The sequence below is a fragment of the Chelmon rostratus genome, chromosome 23 (genome assembly GCF_017976325.1).
Source record: "Chelmon rostratus isolate fCheRos1 chromosome 23, fCheRos1.pri, whole genome shotgun sequence".
NCBI classification, from domain to species: domain Eukaryota; kingdom Metazoa; phylum Chordata; class Actinopteri; order Chaetodontiformes; family Chaetodontidae; genus Chelmon; species Chelmon rostratus.
In genome coordinates, this window is record NC_055680.1 from 6105648 (window position 1) to 6123936 (window position 18289).

General features: G+C 43.7%; 1 protein-coding gene across 1 annotated transcript; it reads left to right on the forward strand.

The window, feature by feature from the left end:
* Window positions 1-799: 799 nt before the first annotated feature.
* Window positions 800-16842, forward strand: si:dkey-183c6.8 (protein O-GlcNAcase). The gene is made up of 17 exons (XM_041965329.1): window positions 800-839; window positions 3093-3144; window positions 5752-5849; window positions 6466-6596; window positions 6683-6854; window positions 6972-7070; window positions 9720-9989; window positions 11347-11433; window positions 11622-12097; window positions 12194-12368; window positions 12494-12550; window positions 12976-13061; window positions 13216-13320; window positions 13762-13853; window positions 13994-14183; window positions 15427-15586; window positions 16037-16842. The coding sequence occupies exons 1-17, from the start codon at window positions 800-802 to the stop codon at window positions 16171-16173; spliced, it is 2427 nt and encodes an 808-aa protein (XP_041821263.1). The 3' UTR covers window positions 16174-16842.
* The last annotated feature ends 1447 nt before the right edge of the window (window positions 16843-18289 follow it).

The window sequence follows — 18289 nt, forward strand, 5'->3', positions numbered from 1 at the left end:
TTGCTATGTCTAAATGTCTGCCAGGAAAATGGTCTCTTGCCCTGAATGTCTGTTACCTGATGAATGTTTACATCCCCATGTCCCAGATGAATTCAGAGGAGGATTTTAAGATCTTGAAACAAGAGTATAACAAATGACAAAGCACTTTCATAACACAGTAATTTGCTTTGTGATTTAGGCTAAAGGTCTCTTTTCTAGTCACTCACTTATTTTAATAAAAAAAAATGCTTTGTCCATTTATGCATATTAAAAACAGTAGCCCAACAATATCATTATGTGTCACTGTTTTATTGTATTGAGTTCGACATTTACATTTTTATGCTGATTCATTATGTCATATTTTATCGCCCTGGAGCAGTTTTATTGTATGTAAGTTCCTTACCAATTTTTAGATTGCCTAAATGCAATAAAAATAGAATTATTATTCGTTTTTTACTATTGTTTTGTTTTAAAAAATTATGATACACATACAAGTCTGTCATCACAATGTAATGCAGGACAGACTCTATAGACTCTCTATTTGCTGAATAAACTCAACCACCTCTGTTATGTTTTTTTTTTTTCTTTAATTGGCGTTAAGTGCTTGAAAGCAGGAGCTTCCGCCGAGCACCTGAACGCAGCACGCGAGCTCCAGCTATGTAGAGAGAAGGAGAGGGAGAGGAGGAGGTGGAGGCAGATCGAGGAGAAGCATGAAGAACAAACCCGGTATCTGAGCTGACAGACGTGGAGAGCATCTCGTCTTCCCTCGCCGATTAGAGGCCGACTCAAAGCGGAGGGAGGCAGCGGGGCCGCGGACAGGATGGAGGAGAAGAAGCAGTTTCTTTGTGGGGTGGTGGAAGGTAAGAGCGGCCGACTTCACAACTGACCTCTTGTCAGATCATGTGATTTTTTTTCTTACCTCGGGGGGATGATTTTGAATAGCCCACCGTTTGACCTAGATTTGAGAATTGTTTTGTCACAGACTGCAGGTGAAGGGGGGAACGGTCATAGATGCACGAGCACGGATGTAAAGGTCTTTATGAGATGATGTGCTGGTGATCAGCCGGGCTTGAAGTGAAGATCAGAGAGCAGGCGGCAAAAAGCATTCAATAATGTCTGGTTCAAAGGCTGCAGCCTAAGGAAAGGAAAACACTCTGGATAATGGCTGGGGTAATGAAGATGATGATGGAGATGATGTTGACAGTGAATCTGATGGTGATGAATGTGATGATGATAATGGTGAGATTTCAGATAATGGGATGATATTGATAATGACACTAATGGTGAAGGTGAGCTTGATGATTTAGATTGGAATTAAGGCTGGAGACTGTGATGATGTTTGGGTATATATGACAGCATGTGGTGGTTTGACAGAGGATGTGATAATGTGATAATGATGATGATGATGAGACGATGAAAAGAACACAATGAAGAAGAGGGAAATTTGAGGGCCATAATGAAAAAACTACCAATGAGGAGTACTGATGATGTTGGAAGTGATGGGGATAAAGTGATGGCAGGGATGTTTATGAGGATGATAATGAAGAACAGGAGGTGATAACCACAACACCAGCAGGGGTGATGGTGAAAGTCCAGGTTACAGCTACAGGTCATGACAATGACAAAGCAGGATCCACACTAATTAGTGCAGAAAATATTGACAATGAAGAAACTGATGATGGGACTGTGAAGCAACTGTCACAACCAAACGCACACTGTGAAGAAATTATGCTGCAAATTTGCATCTGCAAGTATAGACCCTTAAAAAAGAAACCAAACATGTTTTTAATGAATTGATTAATTAAATCATCATCAGACAATAGAGAAAAATGCACATTGTAATAGTCTCTAAATGCTTTGCTTTGTCCCAAACCCCCAAAATATCCAATTCCAATATCCAAGGATTTAAAACAGAGAATAGGTGGAATCATATTTGGTATTTTTGCTCATTAACTTATGATTATTGATTGTTATAATTGTTCTCAGTTAACTCATAGTTTTAGCCTTTTTGCCTCAGCTCTCCAGCTCTTAGAATTGTCAGCTAGTCTGGTTTCACAGCCCTTTGGGACGTGTTTATTTTGGAAATTCATATCGCAGCGACAATAAAAGTGTGACACATGCAACACGCACACACACTCACACCACATTGCTAATTCTTGAAACCTCTTAAACCAGCGCGTTTCTCAGTCCCATGTGGTGACATCCAGCAGAGTTCGTAATTGGGTTTGACTTAGTGGGGAGTACTGTGCAGCACACACACACACACACACACACACACAGGCACCCAGGTACCTATGTCACACACATGCGCATACAAAGGTGTGGATTTTCAGTGGATCTGATTTACTTCTCACAATGACCCACTTACTGTGTGCATGGGCATACACACACAAGCTCTCTCTCTCTCTCATACACACACACACACACACACTCTTTCCCTGCAGACTTATTCAAAAAAACACAAAGGAGGGAGAGGGACACTGGAGATGCTCCCATTTCTAAAAATAGAAAATGTGATGGAGAGTGGAGCTGGAGATGAATTATGCCTCTGCCAGACACAGGGGGGATGTGTCCAAGAAAGCAGTGGAAGAGCTCACATCCTCTCATGTGCTCATACTGTACTGTGGCTGTTCACTAACAGTGTCCAGTAGCTGATAACTGTCCAGTTTGTGATTAATTACTGCAGAGCTGGCAACTAAAAAACAGTGCAGAGAATCATATGATATCCGCTATGGAATGCCATGGTGTAAATTCAGTGGTAATGCACATGTATGTTTGAATGTGTGTTGGAAATTATCATTTGCAGCAAAGATATTGACATTTTGCAAGAATACCACAGTTTCTGAGCTCACACAGTTACACTGTGTTGTTTGTGTTACACACAGTTATTGACTGTTACGAAAAAAGAAATGTAATATATCAAAAAGGATGTCCTCAAACCATCAGGGCGTATAATGGTGAACAGATCAATTATAAAAGCGTGTCCCCTCTATGGCCTTGTGGAAGAAATCAATACTCTAGGTGTTTCATTATGTCAGTGATCGGGTGTATCTGAAGGTGTGGCTTTATAGTGACATGTATGCACTCGTTTCATGTTTGGTTTTCCTCTGCAGGGTTCTACGGGAGGCCCTGGTCTATGGATCAGAGGAAAGTTCTCTTCCAGTGGTAAGTCTGTCACCGACCATTAAAGAAGCCTGCAAGCTGTGATGAAACTGCATGCAGTGTAAGCTGTGTCTGTGAGCAGCACAGGTGTACCACCTGGCTTGTTAATGTGGTCCGAGTAGGGTGAGCTCAGGAGCCTCTGACCTGACGCCTCTGGGCTGAACCCAGTTACACGCCTCTATTTCAGTGCCAGGCAGACCTGAGAGAAATCACTGACTCAGAATGACTCCGTGGCAAAGGCCAGGCTCATCCTGGCTCAGTCCTGAGGCTCAGCCATGGATGACAGGAGGGGAGAGAGTGGGGGCAGATACTGCATTTTCTTAAAGTAGAAGAATAGAGAAAGAGGATCAAAGATGGGCTGTGGATCATTTGTTACCGTAGATATTGTTTTCATGTAGCCGAGGGAACGGCAGCGTTGGTCTGACAGTCAGTTAGTCTGCAACTTTGGTCCAGACTGAAAACGCTCAACAGCTACGGGACGGATTGTCAGGACATTCATGGTTCCCAGAGGATGGATCCTAATGACATCAATGATCTCCTGACTTTGCTTCTAGCAACAAAATGAGGTTAATATTTGTGTTTTTTGGAAAATCTTGTAACAAGTATTGGATGGATTGACATGAAATTTGCTAATTTACAGCCTCACAGAGCTGCTTGCTAGCATGGCTGCAGACTCTTGTCCAGAGTTAGCATGACATTTGTATGGTCAGTATCTTAAAGTTTGTCCATTTAATTGCACAAAAACTTTAATATTCACTGTTTCCTCCAGAATGTTATGCTCACCCACGTTTTCTTAAATTGCGGTCATCATATTAAATGGCATCCTGTTACAGAGTGTATTCGTCCTCTAAGACTTTACAGAGGAAAGAGTTCGCTGTGCCCATAGCTCTTTATTTAGCAGCATCTTTTTTCCATGCAGAGACCTTCACACCAGGGAGTTTCTCTGCTCAACCACGCTCTTTAGTTGTTGGCCACAGAGTGTGGAGAGGCACTGGTGTGGTGCCATCGTAGGCTCTCGTTTGCAAGCATGATGACGACATAAAAACAGTAGATGAAGAGCCGTCTCAACCAGGTGAAGTTCCACATTCAATATAATCAGCTGTTCTATACGGCGCGAGTCCCTGAAGAGACAGTAATCCATTATCAAGGCAGCAGGTTCATGAGCCAAGTCTCTCTGAATCTTGATTAAACAGAACCAAGGCAGCTCCTTATTGAGACTGCCACAACAGTTTTCATTAACAGTTTCATCAGCTCACAAGACACACGGGCTCGTTCAGCTTGAATCAGCGCACAGTGATTGCCATGACAGTGAACTACAGTAGAATATTAAATGTCCAAGTGCACAATACAAACAGTGAAGGTGCCATTTAAAGCACTGGTAGCCCATTCATGCTAATTAAAACATGAATACACTGATAATGGGACAACAGCATGTTACATGTGAAACAAATGCACTAATGACTGATGTGGCATTCCCTTTTCATGCACATTTACTGTATATTACACCTTGTGTGTACCTTCTAGTTAGTAGGGATCCAATTAATTCTTGATGTCACACTGATCTCACAAACGAGTGGATCAGCATAAAGGCCTGTCGGGAGCTCTGACACAGTTTTTGTAGTACAGCAGCTAATAGAGACAGTCGACTGCATCCCTGGAGAGAAGTTGTTCCCTCTGCTCTCTGCTTTCCACTGCTCTTAAATATATGGACTAACTCATTATAGCACACTGCCTCTGTTCCCTATTAGGAACCATGTTAAAGGCGCTATACTGTGTCCCGAAATCTCTTTTGATATTCGTGTGATACTGGCAGACAAAGCTTTGGTGAACAGGCCATCGCTGCTTCATGAAGAGGAGGAAAAATGACTCCCAAAAACTTTGTCAGTGTAGCAGCAGCTGAGTGTGTGGGCTCCGGGTTTATTTATAGATTGGCTTTTTTAGACCGAAGTGCGGGGTGCAGGCACAATTCATACGCTCGAGTGTTGCATAAGTTTGGCAGAGTAGGCCCGTGGACGTGCGTACAGTATGTGAGTGCGTGCGCGCGTCTGATTGTGCGTTCGAGGCAGGCAGCTTGCAGCTTTGCGGAGGCGACTTACGTACCATCTGTCCAGGAAATGAAGCAGGGAGAGAATGAGAACACAGTCCACCCACAAATGACAAGGAAGGCAAGAGCTGGTCCATGTCCAGAGAGAGAGGTTGCGATATTCATGTTTTGTCTATGTGTGTGTGTGATGCAGATATTGTTTCACTGCTAGTACTATGCTCTATTTATAATTCAGGAGGTCATTTCCTGTAACTGTGGCGGCCATGATCGATACAGTGGACCTATTTTCTTGCTGCGTGTCGTTGTTTTCTGTTTTGTCCCCTCCTTCCGTCCTCGCCTCTTCCTCAGCTGCTCGTGTCATCAAGTAATAGATTATATTTTCAAATTATCTGAAAAGTGACAAAGCATCTTTCAGAAGTGGTGATAGGAAAGCGAATGATTATTTTATACAATAAGTGGATGTCTTTCCTTGTTGCAGACTCACTGATTTAGCGTTAGATACTGTTAGAGCTAGATCAGGTGTAATGACTTAAACCTGATCATTCTCCCGTGTGTTTCTGTGCCAGGATGCAGCATTGGGGGTTGAACACGTACCTGTACGGCCCAAAAGATGACCTAAAACACAGACTGTTGTGGAGAGAAGTCTACTCTCCTGAGGAGGAGGGTAAGCTCATCCCGTTCATTCACCCAGCTGTTGATCTACCACTCATTCACCCACATGTGCGACAGCTGGAAATATAAATTTCAAAATTTGAAATCACTTACGTGCAGTTTAATATTACAAATCAAAGTCTGTTCATCGTTGTTGGAGAGTACAAGTGTGTATGTGCAAAAAGTTGTATAAATAAATCCTGCTGTGGTTCCAAAGGAAATTGCCTCAAGTGATGCCACTTGAGTTTAGCATCAGTTGGGGCTCGCCAGGGCTCGCCAGGGCTCGCCAGACCTCTGTAGCCTGCTCTACATGTCTGCTAGAGCTCGAGGCTACATCAGCCAATAACACACCTGAATCTGCTTCCAAACTGTCTGCAGTTGAGTTGTATTGTGGGCAATGTAGGCGTCATGTTTTGGCAAAGAATGCATGAATTAAAGGAAGTGATGCCTCTGGTTCTGATGCAGTGGTGCTGCAATTCCCTTAGAAATACATAAAAATGGGATTAGAGAGACGTGTTCAAGTGATATGAAAGCTCAAGTGATGTTTATTATTCACTGGCCCGTGTCTCATTTTGTTTCACTTTATAGTTCAAACTCAGGGTTTTTCCTCTCCTGCCTCCTCCTTTCAGGTCAGTTGCGTACTCTCATAGCGGAGGCCCAGTCGAGAGGCCTGAGGTTCGTTTACGCCCTCTCTCCTGGTCAGGACATCGTCTTCTCCTCTTCCTGTGACCTGACACTACTCAAGCGCAAGCTGAGACAGGTATCAATGAGATGAGATTATAAAAAACTGCAGGAATGTAGTGTTTTATTTTTCTCTCTCATACACAACCTTATCTCTCTCTCCAGGTATCCGACCTGGGTTGCCAGGCATTTGCCATTCTGTTTGATGACATCGACCACTCCATGTGTCAGGCCGACAGCGAGGCCTTTTCTTCATTCGCTCATGCTCAGGTCACCGTAACCAATGAGATCTATCGGTTCTTGGGGGAACCACCCGTCTTCCTGTTCTGCCCTACAGGTAGGAGTGCTAAACTGAACTGAACTGGAATGTTTGCAGAGTCTGACATGTGCAGTTTTTACTGCCCGTCCATAAAGCTGGATGATGAAGTGCACCTCTCTTTCTCTCTCCCTGTAGAGTACTGTGGTTCTCTGTGTTCTCCCAGCGTATCAAAGTCTCCCTACCTGCAGACTGTTGGAGAGGACCTACTGCCCAACATAACAGTGGTATGGACAGGTGAGTAACATACACAACTGCACTCTTTACCACAGTGTATGATGTGGCTGTATTCCTGCAGACATGTGGAATACATCAGAAGATGCAGAACACCTGTCATTGCTGTGTGACGCAGAGTAGTTGATTGCTGCTTGATCTTTTTAGTTTTTAAACTACTCTTCTATAACGTGTTGTCCATGATTAACTTTCAGCAGGCTGCTGCTGGCTGTCCACAGTGTCCTACATCAACAGTTCCAACCTCTTGCGGGAATGCAGACAGTTATTTAGAAGTGATGGCATACATTCTGGTTGGGTGCAAAACTACTTTTTGCAAACATTTCCTTTTCCGTCACCCACCCTAGTGCTCTGCTAACAGGTAGCCAAAACACTCCCATGACATCCTCTAGCTCTGACCAGTCCTGCCACTGTTGATGTCCCCGAATGTCCTAGCACACCATTCCTGTTGTTTATAAAACTGGCCGTCTAGCTTAGCATAGAAGTCAAACTAGGTGTGCCATCCTATGTCTATTGTGCCCCCTCTTCTGCCTTCTGCTACCTCTAAACAGCAATTACACTTGAAACATCTCAAGACTCCAGGCACTAAATCCACACTCGATTTAGTGCCTGGAGTCTTGAGTCTTGAGAACTAAATTTTTTTTCAGCTCATAGACAAACCCACCAGACCAAATTTCAATAATTTGTCGAGCTCTGACATTAATAACAATTAAATATTTTTTAATTGGCAATGGCAAACTTTTCATCTTCTAAGGAGGGAGCGCCACAGGGGTCTATCCTTGGCCCATTACTGTTTACATTAAAGATAAATAACATAATTTTTTCTAATCAATACTTCCATCAATAGTCCATACTATTTAACATGTCCCAGGCTCCACCCCAGCCCAGGCTCTGACTCATCCTCAGTCTGCGTGATGCTTTCCAATCATCACTCCTTAATCACTCACTAGTTTTTTTATTGTAGAGAAGACCAAGTGCATGGTATTCTCCACCTCCACCAGTGACTGACTATCTTGCCATTAAAACACCCTTATTAGTCATGCTGAGTCATACATATACTTCACTTGGCTTGACAGCAGACTATCTGTCAGACCATCTTTCTTTTTATTTAACATTTAACGCAAAAATTAAGAATCTAGGCTAGGCTTCTTGTGTAGAATTAAAGGACGTGTGCCTTCTTCCAGCTGTAAAACGATTGTGCAGTCAACCTTCATATCTGTCTGTGACTATGGAGATATTCTGTATTGTTGTGCTGCTCCATCCGCGTTTTAGTAGCTGAACTCGGTGCACAGTGTCACAGTGCATTACACTTCATTAAACATGACAAATTTCAGACTCATCAGTGTTGTCTGTATCCTGTAAGTGATGGATTGGATGGACTTCCTTCTTTCAAGAAGAAATAGCCATCTCATGTTATTCATGTATAAAGTATGAATCCCTGGTTTATTGAGTAATTTTGTTGTGTCTGTTTGCTGATTGCGTTCTTGTGAGTGTATATTGTTCTCGGGTCAATCCAGAAAAGGGATCTTTTTCTCAATAAGACAGCCTGATTGATTACAGATAACAACAACAAGTACAATTTTTTTCTTTTCTGTCTTTCGCCTCATTACTTGACCCACAATCTCTTGCTTAATAAGAGTATGCACACCCACACCCACCCATACACCCACCCACACACACACACACACACACACACACTAGCAAAACACAGCTCAGCACACTCACATGAAAGTGAGTGCAGGCACAAATCCACACGCAACATCCTCCATCCTTGAGGATTTAAGTGCAAATCTGCCCACATGCATATGGAAGTACAATAGAAACACAAACATGCACACACACGCATTATCGCCTTCTCTTGTTTAGTTCAGTTTTTGAATCTTCTTGCTTGTCTTGTCTTTATTGTTCTTCTAACAGAAGCTATTCTTTGGTTGCTACTTTATTGTTGCACTGGGATAATTAAAGTTTTCAGCATTTACAAATGTGAGATACAGTTTTCATGCTAGTTTTTCCTTCCTGAGTGCACATATTATACATACTGTATACCACCCAGTGTAGTTTACATTGTGGCTCCTTAGGATTTGCAACCTTTTTGTCATGAACTGCTTTCCAACTTTCCGACAGCTTTTCAGTGTAGGAAATGAAACAGGACCAGAGCTGTAGTGTGTTTATTCCATATGTGCACAAGGCAGCACTTGTTCTCATTGGAATCTGAAGAACTTCCAGGAGGCCTATCTTGATAAAGACAAAGACAGCTCGGCATGCAAAATATGCCAGAAAGCTGTTTGTGAAATTATGCACGGCCACTGTTTAATGAACATGTGAGCATCTTGTGAGACCTGATTGTCCACCTATTCAGAGAAGATATTCTGTCTATTTTGTTTTGGTTCAGTAAAGCAAAGTAAGTAAGTGAAGGCTATCTGTTGTGAATATCATTTACATACTCTGTCTTTCAATTTTACATTTTGGGATTTGTTTCAGTTTTGATTTTGTTATTCTTTATTAGGCTATTCTATCATTGTTCAAGATTAAAGGGACAAGTCCAAAGTTCAAATACACCAAGAGAACAACTTATTCTGCTGTGTGCCTCAGATTTGATGTGGCAAAGTCTGTTTCTCAAACCTTCAGGCTTCCTCTCCTCTTCACTCTCCACAGGCAGTAAGGTCATCTCCAGGAAACTGTCCGCTGACTGCCTGGCTGAGGTGGAGTCTGTCCTCCAGCGCCCCCCGCTCATCTGGGACAACCTGCACGCTAACGACTACGACTCCAGGCGTCTCTTCCTCGGGCCGTTTAAGGGCAGAGAGCCTCAGCTGAGGAGCCACCTGAGAGGCCTCTTACTCAACCCCAACTGCGAGTTTGAAGCCAACTACATCCCTCTCCATACGCTTGGAAGCTGGTACCGAGCTGGGAAGGAGGAGAGGAAAGGTGAGGGGAATGCTGGAGGGAAGGATGCGGCAGAAAGGCAGAGAGATTAATGAGCAGTTAGAAGGAGGAAGTAGCAGTGATGAGACAGGAGATGTCCCGAGTTAATAAACGAACATTGGCTCTGCCAGACCAGAGCTGTACACAGTTGGTCCCATTGCTTCTGGGAGAAATGTTTAATAAGCCAGTGTTGCTTGGCAACTAATGCAATTTTAACCACCAGGCAGAAATGTTGCCTGATATTATTTAACAAATCAATTAACTTGTCGGAATTAAAGTTCCATCTGTCATCCCAGACAAATCGACTGAATAAACTTATTGCCCGTAGTTAAACAGAGTAAAAATATTTCTCTGATACTGAGTTGTCCAATTCAATTTTCATCTACTCTCGCTGCAAAGTGACATCTACATATTGACAGAAGTTGTTAATGTTAGTCCATCTCTTTCACACAGTGTGTATGTTCTAAGTTTTATACTTGATATGTTCTGTCAGACTTTGTGTGGAGCATTAATAGCTCTCGCATGACCTTGATTCATCATTTGATTCATATTTATTGCATTAAATCTTCTGACAGTAATACAATAAAATACCACCAGAGACAAAAGAGGCAACAAAGGAGCTGGGTGGAAAAATGTGGGGGAGAGAACTGCTGTGGCGTGTGATGTTGCTCTGAATAGAGAGCGGGGAGAGGCGGTGATGGAGGAATAATTGTGTGGTGTGATGAAGGAAGAAATGAGAGGAGAGGAAGGTCCCTCTGTGGAGGAGAAACAAGGCGGAGGGCTGGAGGAGAAATGGGCTTTAAGGGAGGGGATGAGAAGAGAGATGGAGGGCAGGCTGAAGACTGTGATGTAGATGGAAATGGAAGAGGAATTTTAATGATATCGTGAGAGGGAGGGTGATGGGGTGTCAGTAGTAAGCGAAGTAAGTACTGGATTCAGTGTTTTTGTAGGAGAGGGAGCTAAGTAATGCTGCTAAAATAATATACAAACACATAAACACATTGTTGTTGGAAAAATTATAGGTCATAGTCAGGGTTTAGATGAGACGTTTAAGTGTTGATCTGAAATTGATGCTAGTGATGCTAGCTAATTTTCCTTGCCCATGATTTTGAGTTGTCATATTTAAAACTATTGCAAATGTCATGTTTCGTTTTTCCTGTAGAAACTCATATCAGTAGTTCCGACCAGGAAACACAAGATAAGTCGTGTTCTGAGACGGGCGGGTATCTTCCTTTCCAGTCATGCATGAATATCGCGGATGAAGGAGATACTGTATGTGCGATGTGTGTGGGAAGGTTGTTCTGTACTGTGTGCTGTATGAATATGAGTATATGGTAACACAATGTTGTGTATGCTCTAGATGAGGAGTGTGAATACTGTCCTGATAGAGCTCTGTCTGCTGCACTACGTGATTGGATGGAGGAACTCAACCAGCCTCTACAAGCAGGTATGTATGTCCAGAATGGACTGGACTCCAACACTTCACCTGCTCAGCCACTTTCATGTCCTTTGGTTGGACAAATTAAATCAATTTATACCTTAACTGCATTATTTCAGTACACTGTTGACCACAAGCTGAAATTTTCAAGGTTGTCCAACAGAAATGGGACATATTTGTACTTTTAATCATTACAGGTCGGCAGAGCACACGAGCAGACCAGCGTTCCTCTGCACCCACATCTCGCTGCAAAACTCCTGACAGATCCGACTGCCCTTCCACCTTGAGAGGAACCTCTGCCGTGGCCAAGCTTCCTGTTTTCCCCCTGAACTCCAGCTCACCCCCGTCATCACCCACTAAGGTCAAGGGGGAGAGGGAGGGACAAGAAGGGGAGAAGAAGAGGTCAAACCAGTCGAGTCAACCCCATCAGCAACCTCCAGGGTCCCGGTCTGGAGCTCCCTCAGGTGGCGGCAGGGGGCAGAAGGCCCAGGGTCGGGGACTCTGCGGTGGGAAAGTCCTACTAAGTGAATCCCAGGTGCGGCTGCTGGTTGGTCTTCATTATCTGCCTCATGAGCATGGCCCGTCTGCCCAGAAGCTGCTGCAGGACCTGACCTGGCTGAAATCAAACTGCCACCTGGTCAGCACTAACAGCAAAAAGGCACCGCCTCAGAAGGTCAGTGTGCGTTTCTTCTGCGGATTTAATTGTGGAGTGCGTGGCCGATGGATGTGACTGATGAAAAGTGATTGTATTATCTGTGCACGGCCTCAGGTCGATGAGTGGCGAGGTCGGGCCTCCAGGTTCCTGTCCCTGTGTGAAGACATAGCACAGCTCCACTGTAGCGTGGTGGGCGGGGCCAACAGGGCGGTGCTCTATGACCTTTACCCTTATGTGTGGGACCTGAGGAACATGGCTCTTGTGGCAAAAGCATTCATATGCTGGCTGGGTGAGTATAAAGAGATGGAGGCAGGACAGTATAGTATACTATACTCTTATACTGTGCTCTTTTAGTCTTCATTATGTCGTACCATACAGCACACTATAATCTAACCCCACCCACTCATCTCTCAGATGGACGAGTGTTGAGTGACAGCTCCACCCTGGGCACATGGAGGAACTGCTTTCACTGTGAGTAGGCATGACCTCTAAACTCCATAGGTATGCCTTAAGTAACTACCTACATGCTGCCTCTGCTGCACAAATCATTGCTACCCAAAGTAAAACCAGTCTGAAAATGTTCTGCTATAAACCCGACATCCAATCACTATTTCTTGCTTAGTGGAGCTCCAGATAAGGGCGCCGTGAGGACTGAGCCACCAGTCATGCTTCAAATATTTATGGCACGAGCATAAAAACTGAAAAAGAAGTTAATGTCATCAAGCATCTCCTGAGGAGCTGTAATGCTGTAAAACACGGAACTTTTATGCCAGCATGAATATTTAAAGCCGATTTAACTGTGCAGTCGTTTTCCATCTGTACGGACTTTCCTGGCATTTCATTGGCCATAACCACATGATGTCACCGGACTGACATGCGGTTCTTGTTTGTGGTAGGGTGTGGGAAGTCCACGGGGGCGGACCTACTGGGAGTGGAGTCAGAGCCATGGGTGTTCAAAGGGGGCGTGTCTGGGGAGGTGCAGGTGTGTGCTTGTATAATATTTTCCTCCTCCTGTTGTTTTGTTGCCAGTCTATGTGAGCGTGCTTGTATTCTTAGATTATTAGTACATGTGACACTGACATCCTGTCCTCTCGTAATAACGTGTGTGTGTGTGTTTGTGTGTGTGTGGTTTGAAGATGCTTCTCCCAATAGGCAGCAGCAGTGAACTCTTCACTCATCCTCCTCCTCTCTTCCCTACCTCTCGTCTCTATAACATCAGGCCCTACCATGGCAAGGACAAGGTGGGAGAAGTCACACTCACATGTGATGCTGTTTCACACATGATGTCAGGATGATTCATGGTGTAACATGGAAGTCAGAGGTTTAAGACAGGGAAAGACAAGGAGTGTTGGTGCCCGTTTTTACAGCTACTGAATACACAATCACTGCAGGAGCTGCAAAGCTTAACCATAGCTGCTGCAGTGGAAACCACACTACTTACCCCTTTGGAGAGAAACCAGGAAAGAGGAACATTTTAGGTCATGCAGACACTCTGACTTGGTGATGGAAAGTCATTGAGAATTGATGGGATTTTCAGTCAGCGCCACAGTGAGATCCTTACATGGAGAAATGCTGCAAAATTTAACATAGTTTTGAAGGGATTTAATGACCTGATTGTTCGGTCACCTGTTGTCACCCTTTCAAACAATAATCATTTATTTTGCGTGCGTGTGTGCGTGTAGGTGGAGCTGTATCGGATGGTGCGCCAACTCCACCTGAGGACTCAGGGTGGGCAAGGGTCCAGTGCTGCTCACCCAGATGTCATAGGAGACAGGTGTGTGTTTGTGAGAGAGAGAGAAAGAGGAGGCAGAGTAATCGTCTGCATGGCAAAACATTTCCACAATGGCTATTTATCACATTGGAATACTATTTTCACATATTTTTTTAATAGTAATTGTCCTTTCACTTCCATAGATGTCTCGGGCCGTGCCTGGCGCTGTGCCCGGAGTACAGCTTCATCCTGGAGGATGAGCTGGGTGTGTGTGGTTGCGTGTTGGGCATCCTGGACGTTCGCTCCTTCGCCAAGCGGTGCCAGGCCAGCTGGATGCCGGCCATGAGGGACAAATACCCACCCAAAGGGGGCAGCACACACCCCAACACGCAGGTGAATATGTGGAGAAGAAGAAGCCAAGTAGTTGTTAAAGGCATCCTTTTTTTAATCCATAGCTATGGTGTCATTCTGAAGGGCACGGGAATACACACACACATGCACACAATTGTTTAGACATATCAGTTCCTGCAGTTACACCATCTGGATCTCTCTGTGATGGATTAATAACCTACTGGGCAGTGGGTGGCACACACAGGTAAACAAAGCAAATAACACACACACACACATGCAGTGCTGATTAACACACACACACAGATTGGATTTGGGGTTCTAGTTTCTGTGTCAGCACTGCATTAACACTGCATTGTAGCATGGTAGTTATGGGTAAGCAACAGTCCCGACCAGTCAAATTTTTTTTCTCCTTGATTAATAAGACATTGGAAACAGGAGGCGATACCACACTTGGCTGCAGTGTAGCTGTCGGCCATCATAACAAACAGTTGAGTGATCGTAGGCAAAGAGCCAAGCAGAGCAACAGGAACAGTCAGCCTTTGACATCTGTGAAGGATTTATGTGCCCGCTCTGTGCGTCACGGTGCACGCTGACAGTCCGACTCTGGACGTCATTCACACTGCAGCCACAGGTGTATGAAGCTGTCAGAAAGTTTCCCACATGGGGGATTTACCAGTAATCAAACCTGAATGAGCCAAACAGTTGGCAGGTGTCTGAGTGGCATCTTTCCCTGCTTTAGTCGACACGGCAACCTAACACCAGTGTTTTATGTAATTAGTTATTACCACATGTGAGTTATACTTTCCTTCCTTGGGTAGTTGCCTTAATATATGTTTTATGGCTTGAACACTAGTAAGTTCCATTCCAGGAAGCACTGTGTTAAACAGGAATAAAACTAAAGCTATTAGAAGTTGATGCTATAAGGGATTGAATGTATGTTAAAATAAATTTGTTGAAATTTGAATTAATGATGATGATTATTCTACTCTCTGTTTTTATGCAGTTATGTTATTTGGTTGTTGGGTAACTTGAAAATTCAGGTCTGATGAGTTTTATAAGGGGCAATTAGTCAAAAATGGCCTGTTAGTACCATCTAGTGGCAAATGTGGGAAACTACAACAACACAGGACTGCAGTTTCCACAACCCTTCATCAAACAAGCACTACAAAGAAAAAAGTCCACCACCCACCAATCATTGAAGCTAAAAGGGACAGAGTTAACTTCCAGGAGTTCATCAGCAAGTGAGAATGTCTTTGTGTTTGCGTCTCTGCCCTCCTCTGTGTAGGACTTAATCCAGCTGATGGAGGAGGACCAGGGAGAGTACCCAGACTCTCTCCTCTATCACTTCCCCTCTCAGCTGCGACTGGACGCCCTGCCCGAGCTGGTGGACATCAGCGTCAGCCGCACCCTGCTCACCGCGCTCCTCACTGCACTCAAAGCCAACGGTAAAGACACAATGTTGAGTCATTATTAGGGTGTGCTTATGTACACGCCTTCTTTTTTGCTTTAAATTTAGGCAATGGAATATCAAAATTACAATTAACCCTCACTTGCGACTAATCTGAGGTAAATGGTGCAATCGGAAATGTTGTAGAAAATATTCACACACTTCTGCACAGTATATTAATATCCTTTTAGGAGGAAAGGCCAAACTAAAGAGCAGAAAAACATGGAGGGTTGAAGTAGTGACGCTCAACATGCTCATTAATGTGAGCAGCGGTCAAACTGCCTCCCCATGTTTTCACACCATTAACTTTGTCAGAAATTATTTATTTGCCTGCATGCTGGAGAGCCGATGTTAATTCTGAAGACTGAATCCTGCAGTTCTGCTTCTTGAAGAAACATCACCTGTGTTGTGACCTGTGTTTCACCTGTGTGTGTGTGTGTGTGTGCAGGTTCTCAGGGTGTGTTCTGCGAGGTGCAGCCGACAGACCGTCAGAGGCTGGAGTTCTTGACCAAACTGGGCTTCCTGGAGATCCTCAGAGGAGAAGCGAGGAGCAGAGAGGGAGTGGTGCTGGGCAGGCTGCTCTGAACGCAAACACACACACACACACATCACCAGAAAAACACATGGAGACACAGAGGCGCTCGCTCACACACACAGAAAGATGTTGGAAGCACAGCATGCACAGCACAGCATAGAGACGGCTCAGCCTCGCAAATAAGCAGGATCTGTATTTTCCCCCGTCAAGAGCGACAATCCTGGATTCCTTTAAGTCTGTGTGGCAGTAATGGGATGAACCCGGAGAGTTCTGAGGGACTTCCGAAATATAAAATAAGCTTTGAGTTTAGACATGCAGCAGAACAGTGCTAATCTCTCTCAGATTCCACCCCTGACTACGGATTACAGAATTCAGTCAATTTACAAGGAAGTCGACGACAGAACAGTGTGAGATGGGAGCAGAGCAGTAGATCACAGCAGCAAAAACATTCTTCTCTGCAGAACGCCTGTCACTTACAATCATTTACATGTATGTATATACTGTATATATGTAAGCTTGTGTCCAAAGTGGTCACAAAAATCTGTTCTTTTAGGTCAGTTCAGGTGAATGTGCTCAGGAGAGTGAGCATATTACACTGCAGCCATGTGCACATTTTCAATGAGTGGTGCTGAGGCATTTATAGGATAATAATTCATTAAATCATCCATTAAAAATAGAGGCATCAGGCTATTTAAACATTTTATTAATTTAAAACAGAATAACTGAAAAAGAGAAGAAATGGGCTTCTTCTGAATATTTACAGTCTGGGACATGGCCGTGTGTAGATTCAGAAGAATGTGTATTGCCTTGGATAGCCGGACTTTGCTTCAAGGATCTGCCCTACTGAAGAGTCCTTAAGCAAGGCACTACAGAGCTGCTGTTCTTAGCTGACCTGACGTCTGACCTACCTGGAGAGGGGCAAATCAGCCTGCATAGACCAAAGTGTAGGAACCAGATGTTGTATTTATGTGCTGGACTATTTCTTGGCCAGGGGGCAGTAACTTCCTGGATTCTTCCTGGAGTGTATGGTTACCAGGCATCTAGTGGACACACTTGGTTATTTGTACAGGTTAAATAAAGGAGATACGTGTCACTATGTGAGATTTAAGGTGCTGGACAGAGCCAGGCTTGTTGTTCCGCCAGTTTTCAGTCTTTTTGGCTTTATTTTCACTGTACAGACAATGAGAGTGGTGTTAAATTTCTCAGCAAAAAAGCAAATAATGGCATTTTCCAAATTAAGATGACATAAAACTCTCCCCTCCTGCTGCTACAGGGGATCTCATGCTCTGCTCCCTCTGCTTCGTTCATGAACGACAATTCTTCTCTTAAAGTTGAGGCTGTTGTTTTCTAGCTCGTGTCCTGTTGGTTGAATCGTCTGCTAACTGGCAGGCTGGACCCAGGCACAGCGTCACTGTTTACACTTGCTTAGAGTAGATGAATGTTTAAATGCATGAAGAGCAAAACGAAGTAGGATTACATGTATACTGACATAGACACGAACATGCATATATCATTACAGTGGAATGCTCTAACATGGCGACATTAACGATGATTTTTTTTAATTGGACTTTTCGCAGCCATTATACCTAGAAAGTCCTGAGAGAAAACAACAAAATGCAAGTGCATGCACACTAAAATTCATCAGAAAAAAAAAAAACTATTTATTTATTCATTAAGATTTCTGTACATGAAAACAATCGTGCAGACAGATAAGACGCATTAAACACACACACACACACACTTATCTGAAGTTTACACTTGGGACAATTGGACATAATAGATACCTCTCTGTCATTTCATTGTCAGATACTGTAAACATCACCAGTTAGTCATGTGTGTGGGGTATGTGTGTGAGTGTGTGTGTGCAAACATACCAATTAAGAAAGCTGTCATTCTGCCTTTATTCTGAACCATAAGGAACGCAGACACACACACACGTGCATTCATGCTAAAGGAAGCACAACAGCACTCACAATCAAACCTTCAACTGAAAGTATGTAGAACTACGAATGTTCATTATTTTGTAATGCAGCTTAATAGACACAAGTACTGATTGTGCAAGTATTTATATTTCTACTTTTTCCTTTTTTTTATGCTTGATCAATCAGACTGAGAGGCACTTTTGTATGTTTCTTCTTCTTATCAACCTCATCACCATCGTCTGTG